This window comes from Hyperoodon ampullatus (genome assembly GCF_949752795.1).
Source record: "Hyperoodon ampullatus genome assembly, chromosome: 1".
Lineage (NCBI taxonomy): Eukaryota > Metazoa > Chordata > Mammalia > Artiodactyla > Ziphiidae > Hyperoodon > Hyperoodon ampullatus.
The window spans coordinates 200808135-200826519 of NC_136914.1; the positions used below are offsets into that span (position 1 = coordinate 200808135).

Genomic DNA, 18385 nt, shown 5'->3' on the forward strand with positions numbered 1-18385 from the left:
GAAAACAAACACCAATTAACAAATACCAATTAGCAGCTTGTATTCTTTCTTCCTAGAACCTCACTTAGAACAAAGTCTACTTATCTCTGTAAACATTGTTTACTAGACCCTGTTTCCCTAACCATAGTGTACTTTGGCATAATTATCTATGAAACAGGATAATTTTGGTGTGCAAGAGCCACGTACAAAAGCTCCTCTGTGTTCCCTGTTTCTTGTTTGTAGAAAAAGGCTTTAGTCTCCTAGGCCTTCCCTGGAAAAAGGCTTTAGTCTCCTAGGCCTTTCCTGAGTTCCAAAGAACAAACTCAAGCAGTTACTGATTCAGGAGGGAGGAAATGCAGAAACAAAGGAAAAGCAGTCAAGAAACAGTAATTTATAAAACAGAGCCCTGGTTCCTCCTCAAGGGATATACATAACAACCTAATGCATATCTGTGAGTTGTTCTGAAGTAACCAAGGCCCTCACCCAGGTGGAGGATGCTGACTACATGAGCACAAGCACAGAGACCCCAGACTGGCTGGAACCAGAAGACTGATGATTAAGATTTCTGGAACATCACCATGAAGAAAGTCATGCCCCCTGCAAACCTCACCCCAAATGCTGCCTTTAAAAACTCTTCCCTGAAAGCCACTGGGGAGTTTGAGCCCTTTGAGCATGAGCTGCCCATTCTCCTTGCTGGACCCCGCGAAAAAACCCTTACTTTGCTGTAAACACCCACTATCAGAGTTTGGCTTTCTGTGCTGTGGGCACATAGCACTTACAGGGTTACATCTGCTTGGGAAATACAGATTCCGAAGGCTGACTTTTCTGTATCACGGACTTGATCTCTCAGAAATGTTTGATTTTACCAGTTAAACATCCTACACCACCCCTCCACCCTACTACACACACACACAAAGCACTTTACTGATCTGTAGATACTTTTAATTTCCCTCTGAAAACTGGCTGAACTTTTTAAGCAACAAGGCCTTTAAGCACATAGCCTTTTTTTAGGGCTTATGAAAGAAGGCTTTTAAAACTTTTAAGCAACATAGCCTCCCCTACATAAAAGAGACAAGTCAGATCTGTACACAATTTTGAGGATTATAATAACTAAATACAAGAATTAGAGTGAAATGGAATAAGAAGCTGGGGACCATGATGAAAAAAAGTCATTTCATGCTAATGGTAAGGCATGTGAGGCCATAAAGAACAACTCATGGACATACCCAGAAGACAAAGAAAAATTCAGAACCAGAATTTATAAGAGATGCCAGATTTCCCAAGTGACTACCAGAAATACAGATGACTTCCAATATGATTCAGGGGGAAGCACTGTCATATTGCATTTAATTATGAAACTGGCCATGTATCTTTATAGTCTTATAAAAAGAGCATGAAATAGGACTTCTTCTGAAGACTTCTGTCTTGCTGTGTGAGGCTGAAGAACACACTACATGCTTGCCAATCTTGGGAAATCTCATAATTTTCAAATATGTGAAATATAAGCACCTACTGTAACAGATATCATGAGTAATTTGCTTCATAAGAGATTTAAGAAATAAAATGGCAACGTATTCAAAAACAATGGTCAAAATACACACACACACAGACACACACACAGTGAGTGAAGAAAGGGAAAAAAAAGCTGATGGAATGAATATGTCTGTTGAAACTGACCCGTGGATTATAAGCATATATTTTAAACCAAAAGCCAGCATTTAATATATACAGTCACTGCCTTAAATAACACAGGAAAAAATATCAAGAATGCCTATTTTCACCACTTTAATTTGCCATAGTAGTTATTCAAGAAGGAAAAATGGGGTACAAATACAGAGAAGGGAAAAATGAAAATACTGATTGTTACAGAGAAGGTTCACTCAACAACAAATACTAATTGGGTGCCTAGTCTGTACCAAGTACTGTTTATTCCAACCACTGTGGACACAGCAATGAATAAAGCAAGACTGCTCTCATGGACTTTAACATTTTAAAGGCAGAAAAGAACAATAAAAAGCAAATAAATGAACAAGAGAATTTCAGATAGTTATTAGTGTTATGTGAAGAATTAAAATACTAGGTTGGGGGGAATCAAGATTTTTATTTTGGCATAATTATATAACTAAAAAAAATCTAGGGAAATTCATAAAGTTTTAGTCAAGCAAGATAAATAGCTCTAGAGATCTGCTGTACAACATTGTACCTACAGTCAATAAAAATGTATTGTACACTTGAAATTTTAAGAGGGTAAATCTCATGTTAAGTATTTTTTACCACACACACTCACAAATCTAAGGAAATTAATCAAAAGAATTACTAGAGACAGTTAATTCAGCAAACTTGCAGATATTCCATAAAGTCACCAAGAATCATTTACAATCCTCAATGCTTAAAAAAAAGACTACATATTTAATAGCATTAAAGCTCATTAAATTCATGGATATTAATTTAACTTGGGATATGGGTTTCTCACCTAGGTCAGAAATTCTAAAAGAGGGGCTTCCCTGGTGGCGCGGTGACTGAAAATCCACCTGCCGGTGCAGGGGACACGGGTTTGAGCCCTGGTCCAGGAAGATCCCACATGCCGTGGAGCAACTAAGCCCATGCACCACAACTACTGAGCCTGCGCTCTACAGCCCGCAAGCCACAACTACTGAGCCTGAGCACCACAATTACGGAAGCCTGCATGCCCTAGAGCCCACGCGCCACAACTACTGAGCCCGCGTGCTGCAACTACTGAAGCCCATGCGCCTAGAGCCCACGCTCTGCAATGAGAGAAGCCACTGCAATGAGAAGCCCGCGCACCATGATGAAGAGTAGTCCCGCAAATGCTACAACTAGAGAAAGCCTGCGTGCAGCAACGAAGACCCAACACAGCCAAAAAATAAATTTAAAAATTTTAAAAATAGGGTTTCCCTGGTGGCGCAGTGGTTGAGAGTCCGCCTGCCGATGCAGGGGACACGGGTTCGTGCCCCGGTCTGGGAAGATCCCACATGCCGCAGAGCGGCTAGGCCCGTGAGCCATGGCCGCTGAGCCTGTGCATCCGAAGCCTGTGCTCTGCAATGGGAGAGGCCACAACAGTGAGAGGCCCGTGTACCGCAAAAAAAAAAAAAAAAAATTTAAAAATAGTAAAAAAAAAAAAAAAAAAAAAAAAAAGAAATTCTAAAAGAAACAAAAATAATAATACAATTATAAGTAAAGTCATAGACTATGTTCCTAATTTTTAAATGTATAAGCTAATTTAGGTACCTGATATGACTTGAAAATACTAATAATGAAAACTCATCTTGTAGAATAAACTGGCAGAAATATCAAAGGCCATTATTATTATTATTATTATTATTATTATTTTTGGCCACACCATGCAGCAAGTAGTATCTTACCAATAGTTCCCCGACCAGGGATCAAACCTGTGCCCCGCGCAGTGGAAGCGCAGAGTCTTAACCACTGTACTGCCAAAGGCCATTATTTTTTTAAAAGATAATATATCTTATCAAATTTTAAAAGTGAATGAAAAGTTGAATTATCATGACCATACGGTAGTATGTTAAAAATAGGAATGCTGGAAAATAGCCTTTAAGTTCTAAAAATGCATTCCAACTATCATAAGAAACTATTTTATAACAAGAATAAAGCAACCAAAAAAATGGAGATCTTGATCTATCAGTTTAAAAACAATAAAGTGACATTTTTTCATTCAATAACATTTATAAAAACAAATAAATATAGATAAGTTTAAAAGATCCTTCTTTCTGCCATGCAGAAAATGATGTGGACAAGTGAAAGTGAGAAAACAGGATAGAAGACTACTGCAGAAGTCTAGGCAAGAAACAGTACTTGGTCTAAGGAGGTGGCAGTGAAGATGTTTTAGATGGTTTTGGTAGAATCAGCAAGATATGGGGACTGATTAGATGTTAAGGGCCAGAGAGTTCTCAAAGACGCCTCCCATACCTCTAGACTGGCCTGAGGGTAAGAAGGAGCCATTTACTAACAAGAGGGAAAAAACAGGAGAGAAGTAGATTGGATGGGAAAAGACCAAGGGCTCAATAACTAATTAAAGAATAGGAAATAGAAAAATCAATGCAACAGAACAAAGTTCAGAAAGGACTTTACTATATAACGGAAGTTAGCAAATAATATGATGGCATTTCAAACAAAGAGGAGAGAGGGGCATAAATTATTCAGTAATTGCTGTTGCTAGTAAATTGGGGGAGGGGCAGATTGGAGCCCAACCTCACAAATGAAATCAAAATGGATTCCAGATGAATTAAAAATTTAAATCTAAAAATAAAACTGTGAAAGTAAAGAAAATGTTGTAATTTCTGATTTAAATTTCTATATTTTAAAGTTGGTGAAAGGCTCTTAAAAGCATAGTAGCACAGCAAAATGCCATAAAGAAATAAATACTAAAATTACTGCTAAAAATACTAAAATTAAACTTCAGAATTGTCAAGGGGAAAAGAAATGTTAAATGACAAAGAAAAAAACTAGGAGAAAATGTTTACTATGCATTTAAAGAAGGGTTGCAATAATTAACATATCAAAAACAGTTTATTTAAGTTAATGAGAAAAACAAATAAAAACAACCGAAAAATGAGCAAACACAATTCACAAATCAAATATAGAGGGCCAATAAACATCCTAGGGCATTCAACCTCACTAATTAATACACAATGGCAGATTCATTTTTTCCAAACGGATGTAGAGAGCAGGTATGCATCTGTTAATTATTTGAGTATGATCACACAATCAAATGTATAGAAAACAACAGCTCATCAACACTGCTGATGAGAGAGTATAAGCTACTAAAATTTTTCTGAAAGGCAATTTGGCAATATATATCAAAAAGCCCCCAAACAAGGCATCAATCCTACGTTTAAGAACTTATCTTAAGGGAAGGATTTTAAAAGATGTATGTATAAGCTTGGTCATTATAACATGCACATAACAGCAAAAACTGGAAGCCAACAGGGATTAAATAAAAACATTAAAAGTGATGATGCAGCAAATCTTACTTTTGACTTGAAAAGATGCTTACATATATTGCTGGTGAAAAAAGCTATGGTATGATTCCATTTTAGTTCAACATTATTTATAACTATAAACATATGCTCTTCTGTATTAAGAAGAGTCTGGAAAGATACAACGAACTATGTTATCTCTGCATAGTAAGATTACTGTTGAATTTCACTTTGTTATTCATCTTTTTCCTAATATCTGATTATTTTTACAACACATATAATATGCGTGTGTATAAAAATATCGATAATATACAAGGTACTACTATAAATCAGTAAGAAAAAAAACATTTCAATAGAAAAATGGGCAAAGAATATGAATAGGCAATTGACAGATGAGTACAAATGGACAAAAAAATAAACAAAAAGATGCTCAACCTCATTAACAACTAAGGAAATGCAAATCAAGGAGAGAGATAACTTCACATCTATCCATACAGCAAAAATCAGCATGTCTGATTGCTTCAAATGCTGATGAGGTCGTGGAGAAACAAGTATTCACATATACTGCTGGTAAGAATGTAGATTTAGGGACCTCCCTGGTGGCGCAGTGGATAAGACTCCACGCTCCCAGTGCAGGGGGCCTGGGTTCGTACCTGGTCAGGGAACTAGATCCCACATGCATGCCGCAACTAAGGAGCCCACGTGCCGCAACTAAGGAGCCCACGTGCTGCAACTAAGAACTGGTGCAACCAAATAAATAAATATTAAAAAAAAGAATGTAGATTTACACAGCCACTTTGAAAGATAAAGTGTACATACAAGGAGATGTGTCAGGAATATTCAATACACTATTGTTTATTAATAGCAAAAAATTGGAAACAGTAGGGAAATGGTTATGTAATATAAGGCAAGGAACTCTAGGGGGCTGTTTAGAAGAATGAGCTAGATCTCCAAGTAATGACCTGAGCAGAATCTAGGAATCCGTGGCATTCACATTATCTTTAAAATTGAAAAGCTACTCCAGGACAACCAAGAGAGTTTTACAAAGTTAGCTCTGGGACATTTCAAAAGAACCCTTAACTTTGGCAGTTCCCCCTCAGGCACCTGGCAGAGATAATGGCAAGATGGAGGACAGGGAAAACCTTCAGAAGTTTTCCAGACTCATGAGATCGCATACGATCACCCACAGTGAATGCACATTTCTCAGAAGCAGTGCAATCTAGAAACTAAGAAAGTACGTTAGAGAAGCCACATTACCACTTCCCAGGTAATCCAGATCCAAAGCCACTGCGTTCTAATGTTACTGACCATGACCACAGTAGAAAAGGCATATTACAGTGACACCCAATATTAACACCTACCCCACACACTTATGTAAAACAAACAAAAGCCTCACAGACTGATACTTTAACTTACTACATGCCATGTGCTCGGGTTTCCTTTCCTATTCAATTCCATCTTTTTTAAAATGCTGGTCATGACCCACTAAAATTGATTTTAGAACCTACTAGTGGATTTCAACCCAATCTGAAAAAATACCCAAAAAAAGCAGTTATTCTCACCATTCTATCTCCCAATGCCACTGCCACCACCACACCACCACTAAATTCTCCTGCTACCTTGCTTTTACTCAGGTCTTTCCACCCACCTGAAATACCTTCCTTACTCTTTTCCACCTTATAAATCCTATTAATTCTTCCAGACCTACCTATCAATAAAAACTCAGTCATTTCCAGGCAGACTCTCTTGAAATGTTCTTTAAACTCTTAGAGCAATAATCATCCAATCAATTCATCTGTCAATTAATACTTTGTCTAGAATTATTATTCAAATTTTATACGTGAAATTCTTTTTCATAATCTTACTGAGGGCAAGGATTAGTCTTAAACTGATTTATAACTATTACTGTATCTTAATAATGCCACACACATACACAGCTGTATACGGATTTTATTTCCTTGCAAGAGCCTCAGCTTATCTGTTCCCTCTAAGAGTTCAGAAAAAAATGCCACCCATAACGGAGAAAGATATTCTGTAAATCACCCTAGCACTACAATTAAATAACTGCTGAATAAACAGTCTGATGAAAGGACAATTAAATACAAAGCTCTCAAAATTCCCAAAGAATTTCCCTAGGAGAAGGGCTTACCTGTATGGTGAGGCCTGGGGCCATGACATTTAAATCTTTCTGCAGAGCTTGCTTGAGGTTTTCGTCTATTTGATCTGTTTTTGAAGCCAAGAACAACAGCTCTCATTATACTCAAAAAAATTTCGTTACATTGTATTAACATTTAAACAAAACCAATCATAATTAGACCTGAAGTTTCCATGGTACTATTCTTTTATAGAGCTTAAGCCATTTCACACACATATGAAAAAATATATATATTTTATATATAGTTCTCTTTTTGTGTGAGGAAAAATTGTGAGGAATTACCGAACAAAGAAATTAAGAAGGAAAGATGACAAGCAGCTACTTGAAGTTTATCAAATAAATGGAGAATCTAGGTTTCTAATATCTTAATTCAGTGTCACTACTTAATATGTGTCCTGATTCTCTAAAAAAAACCAAATTTTCATCTTCAATCTTTATCCAAATTCCCAAATAACTAAATTTCATTTCCATGGACCTCTGCCAATTATTTTGGATTTAAAAACAGAGAGGGTGGGGGAAAGGCTCATAGGAAGGTCCTTGAAGCACACAAGAATGGACAATGAAGATGTCACTTCACCTGGCTTTGTAACTCATGAATTTTCTATCCACCTCAACAGTACTTTCCCCATTATTAAATAACCAGTGATGTGACAATTAAGGACAGACCAGTTTTCTCAAACACCACCCCAATAGTTCTCAATTGTCAATGAGGAATCAACTGGTAGATTTCTAAATTGATTAACCATCCCTATGCCTGCCTCTAAGAAATTCACTAAGAATTCCAGAAGGGAGAAGTGAGCAGCCAATAGCAGCAGCCCAATCCCTGGCCAGAGCTTTCCCTACCACAAATGAAAAGTAACTTGTACAGAAGAGAGTCAACATCGCAAGCCTGAAACTACTATCCTTAGAAAGGCCTGTTTGCAATTTGGCCTCTGGCTGTCACCTGGGGTCATGGATTTGGAGAGCATTCCCTCTATCCCCAGAACTGATAACAATGACTCACCGTGCCTAAATTGTTTATTCAAACAATGTGTTTTATGCTGAACATCTACTTTCCTTCTGGGAATCTGGAATATTGGTATATGCTAGGCAGAAGGTACCTACACGACCAGCCCACAGTAAAAATCCTGCATGGAGAGGCTCTAATGAGCTTCTTCAGCAGGCAACATCTCACATGTGTTGTTACAATTCAATGCTGGAGTAATTAAGCGTATCCTGCATTTCCTTCAGACTTCACCCAAGTGCCTTTTCCTTCTGCTTTGTATCCTTTTGCTGTAGTACATCTTAGCTGTATGATTATATTGAGTTCTATCAGTCCTCCTAGCAAATCATCAAACGTGGGGGTGGGCTTGGGAAACTCCAAGACACAGGTTCTTAACTTCTCCAAATTATCTATTAAACTAGCAACAAAGCTAATTTTCAGTAAATTATCATAGTAAAAACAGAATATAGTCTGAGACTTCCCTGGTGGCACGGTGGTTAAGAATCCACCTGCCAATGCAGGGGACACGGGTTTGATCCCTGGTCCGGGAAGATTCCACATGCCATGGAGCAACTAAGCCCGTGCGCCACAACTACTGAGCTCACATGCCACAACTACTGAAGCCCACGTGCTCCAGGGCCCGCGGGCTACAACTACTGAACCTGGGTGCTGCAACTACTGAAGCCTGCATGCCTAGAGCCTGTGCTCCATAACAAGAGAAGCCACCGCAATGAGAAGTCCGCGCACCGCAATGAAGAGTAGCTCCTGCTCGCTGCAACTAGAGAAAGCCCACGTGCAGCAACGAAGACCCAGTGCAACCAAAAATAAAATTAATTAATTAATTAATTTTTAAAAAAGAACATAGTTTGTAACAAATGATCTTTTTCCAATCTCTACCAAGTTACATACTTTGTATTTCAGAAGATGGTTATCATTCTTAAAATATCTTGTTTGAGAAACTATTTGCTTAATTTAAGCAATTTTAAGCAAATTTAAGTAATTTTAAACTTAAGATAAAGAATATTTTAAAGACAATTGCTCTATTATAAATTCAGAGGAAATGCTCAAATAGCATAATGTTTACTAATATTATTATAGCATTCACAGACAAGTTGAACAAGATTTCTAATTGGTTATTTATATATTTAAAACAAATGAGACACTTACCAAACAATTCAATGTAAACTTCTTGAAGCGTGTGGGCACTGCAAAACTGGTTCAGTTCATGGTGGATTTTATTGAAGATTAAGGTCTTGTCATAATCTGCAGTGTAGTTCCTCACTATATCAAACACTGAAAGAGAGGTACTATCCATGTTCACCCGTGTATCCTCTAATTCAGCCAAGGTAAAAGTTACAGTGATAAACTATACATGAGGAAAAGTGCCAATGAAATAGTGAAAACATGAAACACAACTCCAAGCCTTGATGTGTTCCTTGTGCCTTATTCTCCAGATATTACTGCATTTGCAATTCTAATGGGCAAACTTCAAATTCCATACTAAGGAGAGTATATGTTATCTTGGAGGTAATAAGGAACCGTCAAAGATTGAGCAAGGGCATGACACAATCAGATCTGTGCTTCGGCAGCAGAGTGAAAATGAATTGTGAGGCATATAAATCAAGAGGCAGGGGAAGTGTAAAGCAATTACTGCAAGGTAAAAGTTTAGCTAAGAGGTAAAGAGGGCCTGAACTAATTGAGGAACAGTGGGAATGAAAGAAGGAGACAGCTCCAAAAGACCATTTTCAAAAAGGCAGTTTTTAAAGGCTGTTAAAAAAAAAAAAAAAAAAAAGAAATGACAGGCTAGAAAGGAAAGAAGCTAACATTTCTGGGCCAGACTTTATATCAGGCAATTTATATACATTAACACTTAATTCTCACAAAAAATCTCCTTATTTTGCATAATATGAAACTGAGAAACAGAGAATTTCAGAAATGTGCCTAAGGGTACATACTAGAACATGCCAGAACCTGTGCCCTACTTATTAAAACATGCTTTCTCCCTTCAAATCCAAGACTTGCTCTACTCGCCTTCCCATGGAGGATACTAGATGTAACCAGATTCCAGATCACAACAGATGAACAGGCCATCAATAAATACTTGCTGACTAACTCATCCTCTTGGTCATTTCCAAATGAGTTGGTGATACAATAGTTTCCTCTTTATCTCTGGCCAGAAAACAAGCACTATCTCCCCTTCTTCTATTTTTTCAATCATAGTCCATTCCATTGATTTGTGACCAGGGAAAGTAGATGATAAAAGACAGGAAAATACTTAATTGCTGAAAAATATAATCCAAATCCACTTGATAGTAATACAGGTTACTCTCTCTTCTGAAATTCTTTTGCTATTTGTGCCTGTACCAGTGACATGAAACTTAGCATGACCTTACATTCCTATATATATACATATATATGTGTATATATATACATATATATACACATATATATATACACATATATATGTATATATATATATATTTTTTTTTTAGGTCAGTATCATGTCTTCTCAAGTAAAATAAAAAGCCCTTAAGGCAAACGCTCTAACTTCACCTTTTAAAATTGCTTTTGCCAACACAGTATCCTGACATAGTAAGCATGCAAATTTTAGTAGTAAGGATAAAAATAAAATGGCAGATCTTTTTAAAAACTTTATTATAGTTGATTTACAATGTTGTGTGAATTTCTACTGTATAGCAAAGCGATTCAGTTATACATATGTACACATTCTTTTTCATGTTCTTTTCCATTATGGTTTATCACAGGATACTGAATGGAGTTCCCTGTGCTATACAGTAGGACCTTGTTGTTTATCCATTCTCTATATAATAGTTTGCATCTGCTAATCCCAAACTCCCAATCCACCCCTCCCCCACAGCAACCATAAGTCTGTCCTGTTTCTGTTTCATAGATAAGTTCATTTGTGTCACATTTTAGACTCCACATATAAATGGTATCATATGGTATTTGTCTTTCTGACTTACTTTACTTAGTATGACAATCTCTAGGTCCATCCATGTCGCTGCAAAATGACATTATTTCATTCTTTTTTATGGCTGAGTAGTATTCCACTGCATGTATGTACCACATCTTCTTTATCCATTCATCTGTCAATGGACACTTAGGTTGTTTCCATCTCTTGGGTATTGTGAATAGTGCTGCAATGAACACTGGGGTGCATGTAACTTTTCAAATTATAGTTTTATCTGGGTACATGCCCAGGAGTAGGATTGCTGGATCATATTACAGCTCTATTTTTAGTCTTTTGAGGAACCTCCATACTGTTTTCTGTAGTGGCTGCACCAATTTACGTTCCCACCAACAGTGTAGGAGGGTTCCCTTTTCTCCACACCCTCTCCAGCATTTGTTATTTGTAGACTTTTAAATGACGGCCATTCTGACTGGTGTGAGGTGATATCTCATTGTAGTGCTGATTTGCATTTCTCTAATAATTAGTGATGTTGAGCAGCTTTTCATGTGCCTATTGGCCATCTTTATGTCTTCTTTGGAGAAATGTCCATTTAGGTCTTCTGAAAACGGCAGATCTTTTGATTGAAGGCAGGGTCTCGAAGAAACCCAAGTACACCCTTGTTCATAGTAGTATTATTCACAATAGCTAAAACGTGGAAGTAATCCAAGTGTCCATCAATGGATGAGTAGATAAACAAAATGTGGTATATACATACAATGGAATATTATTCAGCCTTAAAAAGGAAGGACATTCTGACACATGCTACTACAACATGGATGAACCCTGAGGACATTATGCTTAGTGAAATAAGATAGTCACAAAAAGACAAATACTATATGATTCCATTTAGGAGGTTCCTGCAGTAGTCAAATTCATAGAGAAAGAAAGTACAGACAGAAATGTCAGAAAGACAGAAATGGTGGTTGCCAGGGCTGGGAGAGGGGGTGCATGAGGAGTTCTTGTTTCATGGGTAGGGAGTTTCAGTTTTGCAAGATGAAAAGAGTTATGGAGATGGATGCTGGTGATGGCTGCATAACAATGTGAATGTATGTAATGTCCAATGAATACTTAAAAGTGGTTAAGAAGGTAAATTTTATGTGACATGTATTTTATCACAATAAAAAAATTACCAAAAAAATCAAACACTAAAAAGGTTGATCTTACTTCAGAACTCCTAATTAAGTTTTTGATTTGAACAGTACTCCATCTCTGTGAGTTTTCATCTTTTACCAACACAATGTTCTCCCCACACTGAGGACTTTCAGATTGCTTTGCAAGTTGTAGCAAATCTCAACTAGAGGGCTTCCCTGGTGGCGCAGTGGTTGAGAGTCTGCCTGCCGATGCAGGGGACATGGGTTCATGCCCCAGTCCGGGAAGATCCCACATGCTGCAGAGCCGCTGGGCCCGTGAGCCATGGCCGCTGAGCCTGCGCATCTGGAGCCTGTGCTTCGTAACGGGAGAGGCCACAACAGTGAGAGGCCCGTGAACCACAAAAAAAAAAAAAAAAAAATCTCAACTAGAAAAGATTTTTCTATGGTCACAAATCAATGTAGCCAAGGAGCTGATCAGTTATAGACTTTTAACATGTAAGGATATTATTTCTCATCCTGACTGGATAAAATGCTACTTTCTAGAAATTCTAGAAATAATCAATGACTGTCTTGTTCTTAGATACACTCAGCTCAGCTCAGAGTAACCCATACAGTTGCAGAAAGTCAACTCTGTCCAGGATTTGTGACCTATTTCTGTCTCCATTCCCTAGGAATGGAAAATATTCCAGTGATTATTTTTTTTAATATATATATCAGAAATGAATGAGGTCATAAAACTTTCCTTAGGGAATCTATTCCTATTCCTTAGAGAAGCTCTCAGTTACAGATACTCTGATTATAACTATAACAGAATAGATGGGTACCATACCTGCACAAGGGGCCAACATATTAACCACTTCTATTCGGTCAATATAGATCATGACCCCACCACTAAAAACAGAGAAATGGAAAAATGTGAGCCAAATACAAACCTATTATGTTCCTAGATTAATTCTACATCATCAAACAAATCCCACATGATAGAAATTTAGGAGGAAAATCTAAAGACATATACTACTGATTGATTAAACTGACCTCACTGATCACTACTCAAATGACCCTGCACACACTCACCTGGCTCTCTCATAACCAAAAGCTCACCTCTGTAAATGCTGTGATCAAAATCAGCTCACAGGAAGACTAGACCTATAACCTAGAGCTGCTTAGCACTTTGCCCTTATTAAATGAAGCCAACAGCTAAGGCAGTGCACTTCTCAAACTTCTCCATCAAGGAATCAGGTAAAGTGGTTCCCCAGAGGTATGGAGGCCAGCCACAGGCTGAAATTCTTTTGATTCCCTGCTTTATCTTGATCTACTTTTCATCTGTATTTATTCTAATATGAAAAGAAGAATTTTCCCCCAAACCTTGAAGTAAAACTGACACTCCAGAAAGATAGGTCTTGTTAATTGATGGCCTCCTATACTTCCTGGCCTACCAGCACAGACCCTGAGGAACATGTGAACCTCAATTTAAGATACATGAAGTTAAGAGATTTTGAAACTATACAACTAAGCCTTCCTACCAACTTACAACGACATTTTTTTTCTGATAAAAAAGCATAATACCTACTCACTGAAAAAAATCTGACAAATACAGGAGAGCATGAAGATAAAAATAAAATTTACCCAACATCTCATCAGCTGCCAATTTTGAGTCATCTCTAAAGGGAATCCATAAAAAAGTTACAGATAGACCTAGGGACAACTTGTATCAAATAAGTTAACTTAAAACAGAGAGAATTTGCTCCCTCTTTAAGAACATTTCTGTGATATTCTGGTCATTTAAAATACAGAATTTAAAACATACACTGAACTTTATACTCTTCTTCTGATACAATTCAATGTACTGATTATACTCTAAAAATAATTTGGGCCTTGCTTGTCTTTCTTGCCCCAAAACTTTACAGCAGTGATTTTTCAAAGTAAGGTCCTCAGACCAGCTCAGGATCACGTGGGACTTCTGCTAGAAATGCAAGTTCTCGGGTCTCATCCCAGACCTACTGAATCAGAAACTCTAAATTAGATGGCATTTAATACTACAGATGACAAGGTGAGCTGATTTCATTTTAAACTATCTACTGTTAGTTTCAAATGGCTCCTAAGATGGAAAGGTCCTATTTGGAGACAGGGCTTTTCTCAAATAATGCTCTGAAGAGAAATCCCCCTGGGTTACTATGATACCTATTTGAAAGGTGTTTAAGTGATCACAGCTTATGAACAGAAAATACATCTGAACCAAAGGGAGGGTGGTAAGCAAGGGGAACGTTTACCTTGTTCCACAAGGCACATTTTTAACTTCATCAGTTTGCAGTGTTGTCTGGGGAGGAAAAAATATCTCATCAATACTCAGCACACATAACATCAAAGAACCACTGGTCCCAAAGGCAAATCTCTAGAGAACTGCTGAAAGGTAAGTACAGGAGAGCTCCATTACAATTTTAGTCCCCAAAGATTAGCTATCAGAGCAATCTCTTTTCATATCCTGGCAAACATGAAAGACTAGAGACAGAATATTTTACAGTTGATGTCTAAGTCAAGATGCACCAGGAAAGCTTCAATGCTCTATCTGAAAGTTTCAATGTTCAATCTCTCAGTCAGTCCCTGATTTGCGTGGAGCTGGCCTGGGACTGCAAACTACATGGATTACCCACAAGGATACTACTGCTAGGATTTGTACTCTGAACTCTGATTCCACTGCTAATATTAATGGTTACAATGAAGGCAAGAGATAACTATTATATGCATACAAGCAGTCTTCAACTCAGAGGGGCCCTTGAGCTCAACACCAACCTTTTCCTCTAAAGCTATAGTCAATATTTTAGTTCAGGTCCTACAGATTTCTCAGACAGCCTCTCAATTTCCTTTTTAACAGAAATGCCACCATCAGCACTGCTTCCTCCTTGTGAACCAACCATCTGGTACTTAATTACTCTGCCCCTGTCACAACTTGGTTCGGATCCAGAATGACTCCCTATTGCACTTGAAGGCTTCCAACAGGCGAGCACATAATGAGTGTATTCTGGACACACTGCACCATATTAAGCCCACAGCAACATAGTACTTTATGGAATACAATGGAAAAAAGAAGCATGGTCCTTGTTTCCAAAGAGCTCACAATCCAACACAGGAGATAAAATCCTTACAAAGCAATCCATAACAGGTACAAATAACAGAGTATAAACTGAATTGTTAGGTATTAAGTGATAGAGTAAAATAATCATTTGAAAAGCTCTCTGAGGTGAAATATTTATAAGCCCAGTCTAGAGAAGGAGAAATAAGAACAGATAAGGCAGAGAAGCATCTTAAATTCAAATACACAAAGTTGAGGACAAACTGTGTGTATAGGTGTCAGGAAGCAGTTGGCTTGCCTGGAGCAGAAGGGACAATATAGATGAGAGGTGAAACTCTGGGAAGAGAACATAACATGATGATGTTAGGTAGAGGGCCCTGAATGTTTGCTGGGGGGCTTGTGCTCTCCCTAGTCCATCTTATACAGAGCCACAAACAAACCTTTCAAAAACAGGACTTTTCCTTCATTCCTTTGCTTATGTGTGTTGTGGTTCTCATTATCTATCATATCTGGAGGCAAGAAAACCAGCTGGGAAGCTAAAGTAGTAATTTATTTAGGTTAATGAAGAAAAGGCCATGGAAATTTAAAGCTTTCAACCCAGGAAATACAATAGAGAAGGGATTTGATAACTAGTTTCATATAAAATTCCAGGAGGAAAAAGAATAGAATATTAAGTCTGGGGTTAAAAGGGTGATAGTAAACATTAGTGACAGGATCTAGGTAGAGTAAGGGAAGTTGATAGAGGTGAGCTCAATTTATTTTATTTCCTTCAAAACATTCACCAAATTCAACTTCCAAATCAACTTTAAATATACATTCTTACTTAAACCTAAAGGATATTCTCTAGTCAATTTTCAAACCAAGTAGAACTAGGAAAGAGTTCAAATGTTAAATCTTCAATTTAACATCCTATCTTCATGTACTTTTATACTTCTTTTATATTACCTCAAAAATTATTTCCCCAGTATGAATGTTTATTTTTAAAGTCTTTGGTTTTGTTATATAAATATATATTTTAAAGGCTGAAGGTTTTTATATTTTTCTAAACATAGTTTTTTTTTCTTACATCATATATGGGATCTCACATTTCCCCAAGATGCTTCTTAAATATTCCTTTCAAATGCTAAGTCTGTTAAGCCATTTGTTTATATAAGCTATGTCTTCTAATGTGATCCAAAAATTCCTAAAGTTTCTTTATCTCATTCTTATGAAAACAACTTAAAAGGGTTTTATTAATATAATTCTTTCCTAGAACATTACAGTTTCGCATATAAAGACAGACCATTTCTATTTAGTCACACTGACTCCAGCAGTAAATCTTTTTACTAATTTCATTTTCATTTCTTTTTTTTAATAAGATTATTTATTTATCTATCTATCTATCTATCTATCTACTTATTTATTTATTTATGGCTGAGTTGGGTCTTCGCTGTGCACGGGCTTTCTCTAGTTGTGGCAAGCGGGGGCTACTCTTCATTGCGGTGCGTGGGCTTCTCATTGCAGTGGCTTCTCTTGTTGCGGAGCATGGGCTCTAGATGCGTGGGCTTCAGTAGTTGTGGCACGCGGGCTCAGTAGTTGTGGCTCGTGGGCTCTAGAGCGCAGGCTCTGTAGTTGCGGTGCATGGGCTTAGCTGCTCCGCGGCACGTGGGATCTTCCCAGACCAGGGCTTGAACCCGTGTCCCCTGCATTGGCAGGCGGACTCTTAACCGCTGCGCCACCAGGGAAGTCCCTCATTTTCATTTCTTATGACAGTTCATCACTCTATGTGTGTGTGTGTGTATATGTATGAATACACACACACATAAATATATAAACACACACACTGTGTATTTGTTATATATGTAATTAAACTCTAAAATCTATTTGTTTATTGTCTGTATCTCTTTTATATATCTCTGCATCAGTATGACTCAACATACTAAGCTCCAAGAAGGCAGAGACAAATCTGCCTGGCTTTGAACAAGATGTAAAAAAGCCCCGGGGGCTTCCCTGGTGGTGCAGTGGTTAAGAGTCCGCCTGCCGATGCAGGGGACACGGGTTCGTGCCCCGGTCCGGGAAGATCTCACATGCCATGTAGCGGTTAGGCCCGTGAGCCATGGCCGCTGAGCCTGCGCATCCGGAGCCTGTGCTCCGCAACGGGAGAGGCCACAACAGTGAGAGGCCCGTGTACCGCAAAAAAAAAAAAAAAAAAAAAAGCCCCTGATCTCTAAGGTCTGATGATGCCATTGATAACATTAATATAGACTACTTAAGCTGTTGATGGGTTCATGCAAATAAAACCCCTTGTTTCACAGAGGAGTAACTGAAGTCTAGAATGGTTAAGTGATTTCTGCAAAGTCATATAAACAATTAGTGGCAGAGCCAGAGCCAGAACCTAGTTTACGGGTTTCTGGCCCCATGTTCACTACACCATACCACTTCCAGAGAAATCAGCTCAATTTAACAACTTTCACCACAAGTAGAAAGGTCAGAAATATAAATGTGTTATGACCCCTGCCTTCAAGAAGCTTGGAGACTTTCTGGAAAAAAAAATTCACACAAAAACTTAAGAGAACAATACAACATTATTAAAGGAAATAAGATCAAGGGCCAAAATTTACAATACAGACTTTAAGGGCTATGGAAGAGGAGGAGAAGGATTTGTGATGAGCCTTAAAAAGGCTGGCAAGATTTAGACAGGAAATAAGGAATAAAGAGAGAGATGGTGAGAGAAGAGGTGACAGCATCAGCCTAGGCAAGAGTGAATAAAATAAATATGGAAAAACAATATGGAAATCAGTCTGACTAGGGGAAGAACACTATACTTCACTTTAACAGACACAATTCTTGCCCCAAGCCATCTAAAAGGGAATTGGAGGGAAATCTGGAGAATTTAAGTATTCATAATGAAAATCTCACTTAGCAGGAAGCCTAGACTTTAAATTACAAGATTAAATACATTGAATTTTCCCGAGCCCTGAAAAATTAGCAGCGGATAGTAGACAAACTTCTGAATCCAAAGATTTATAATCACACTGTGCCTGCAAAAGTAGTAACAATCTAATCCTGTTTTGTCATCTTGTTACCTCAAAAGGTATTTACTAAGTGTCTGTTCTCAAGAACCAGCCGCTTATTTAAGATATTCTGGGATGCTGTCAAAACAGAACACTCACTAATGTTCCGCATAAAATTATGCT

General features: G+C 37.7%; 1 protein-coding gene across 1 annotated transcript in view; it reads right to left on the reverse strand.

Annotated features, from left to right (window-relative positions):
* ERLIN1 (ER lipid raft associated 1) overlaps positions 1-18385 on the reverse strand; it is a gene marked incomplete at its 3' end in the record, with an annotated part of 33894 nt that overhangs the window by 12825 nt on the left and 2684 nt on the right. The window contains exons 3-6 of the mRNA XM_079698525.1: positions 14410-14456; positions 12969-13030; positions 9245-9370; positions 7090-7163 (exon numbers count right to left, since the gene is read on the reverse strand). Coding sequence (XP_079554651.1) covers positions 7090-7163; positions 9245-9370; positions 12969-13030; positions 14410-14456 — 309 coding nt within the window. The remainder of the gene's footprint in view (positions 1-7089; positions 7164-9244; positions 9371-12968; positions 13031-14409; positions 14457-18385) is intronic.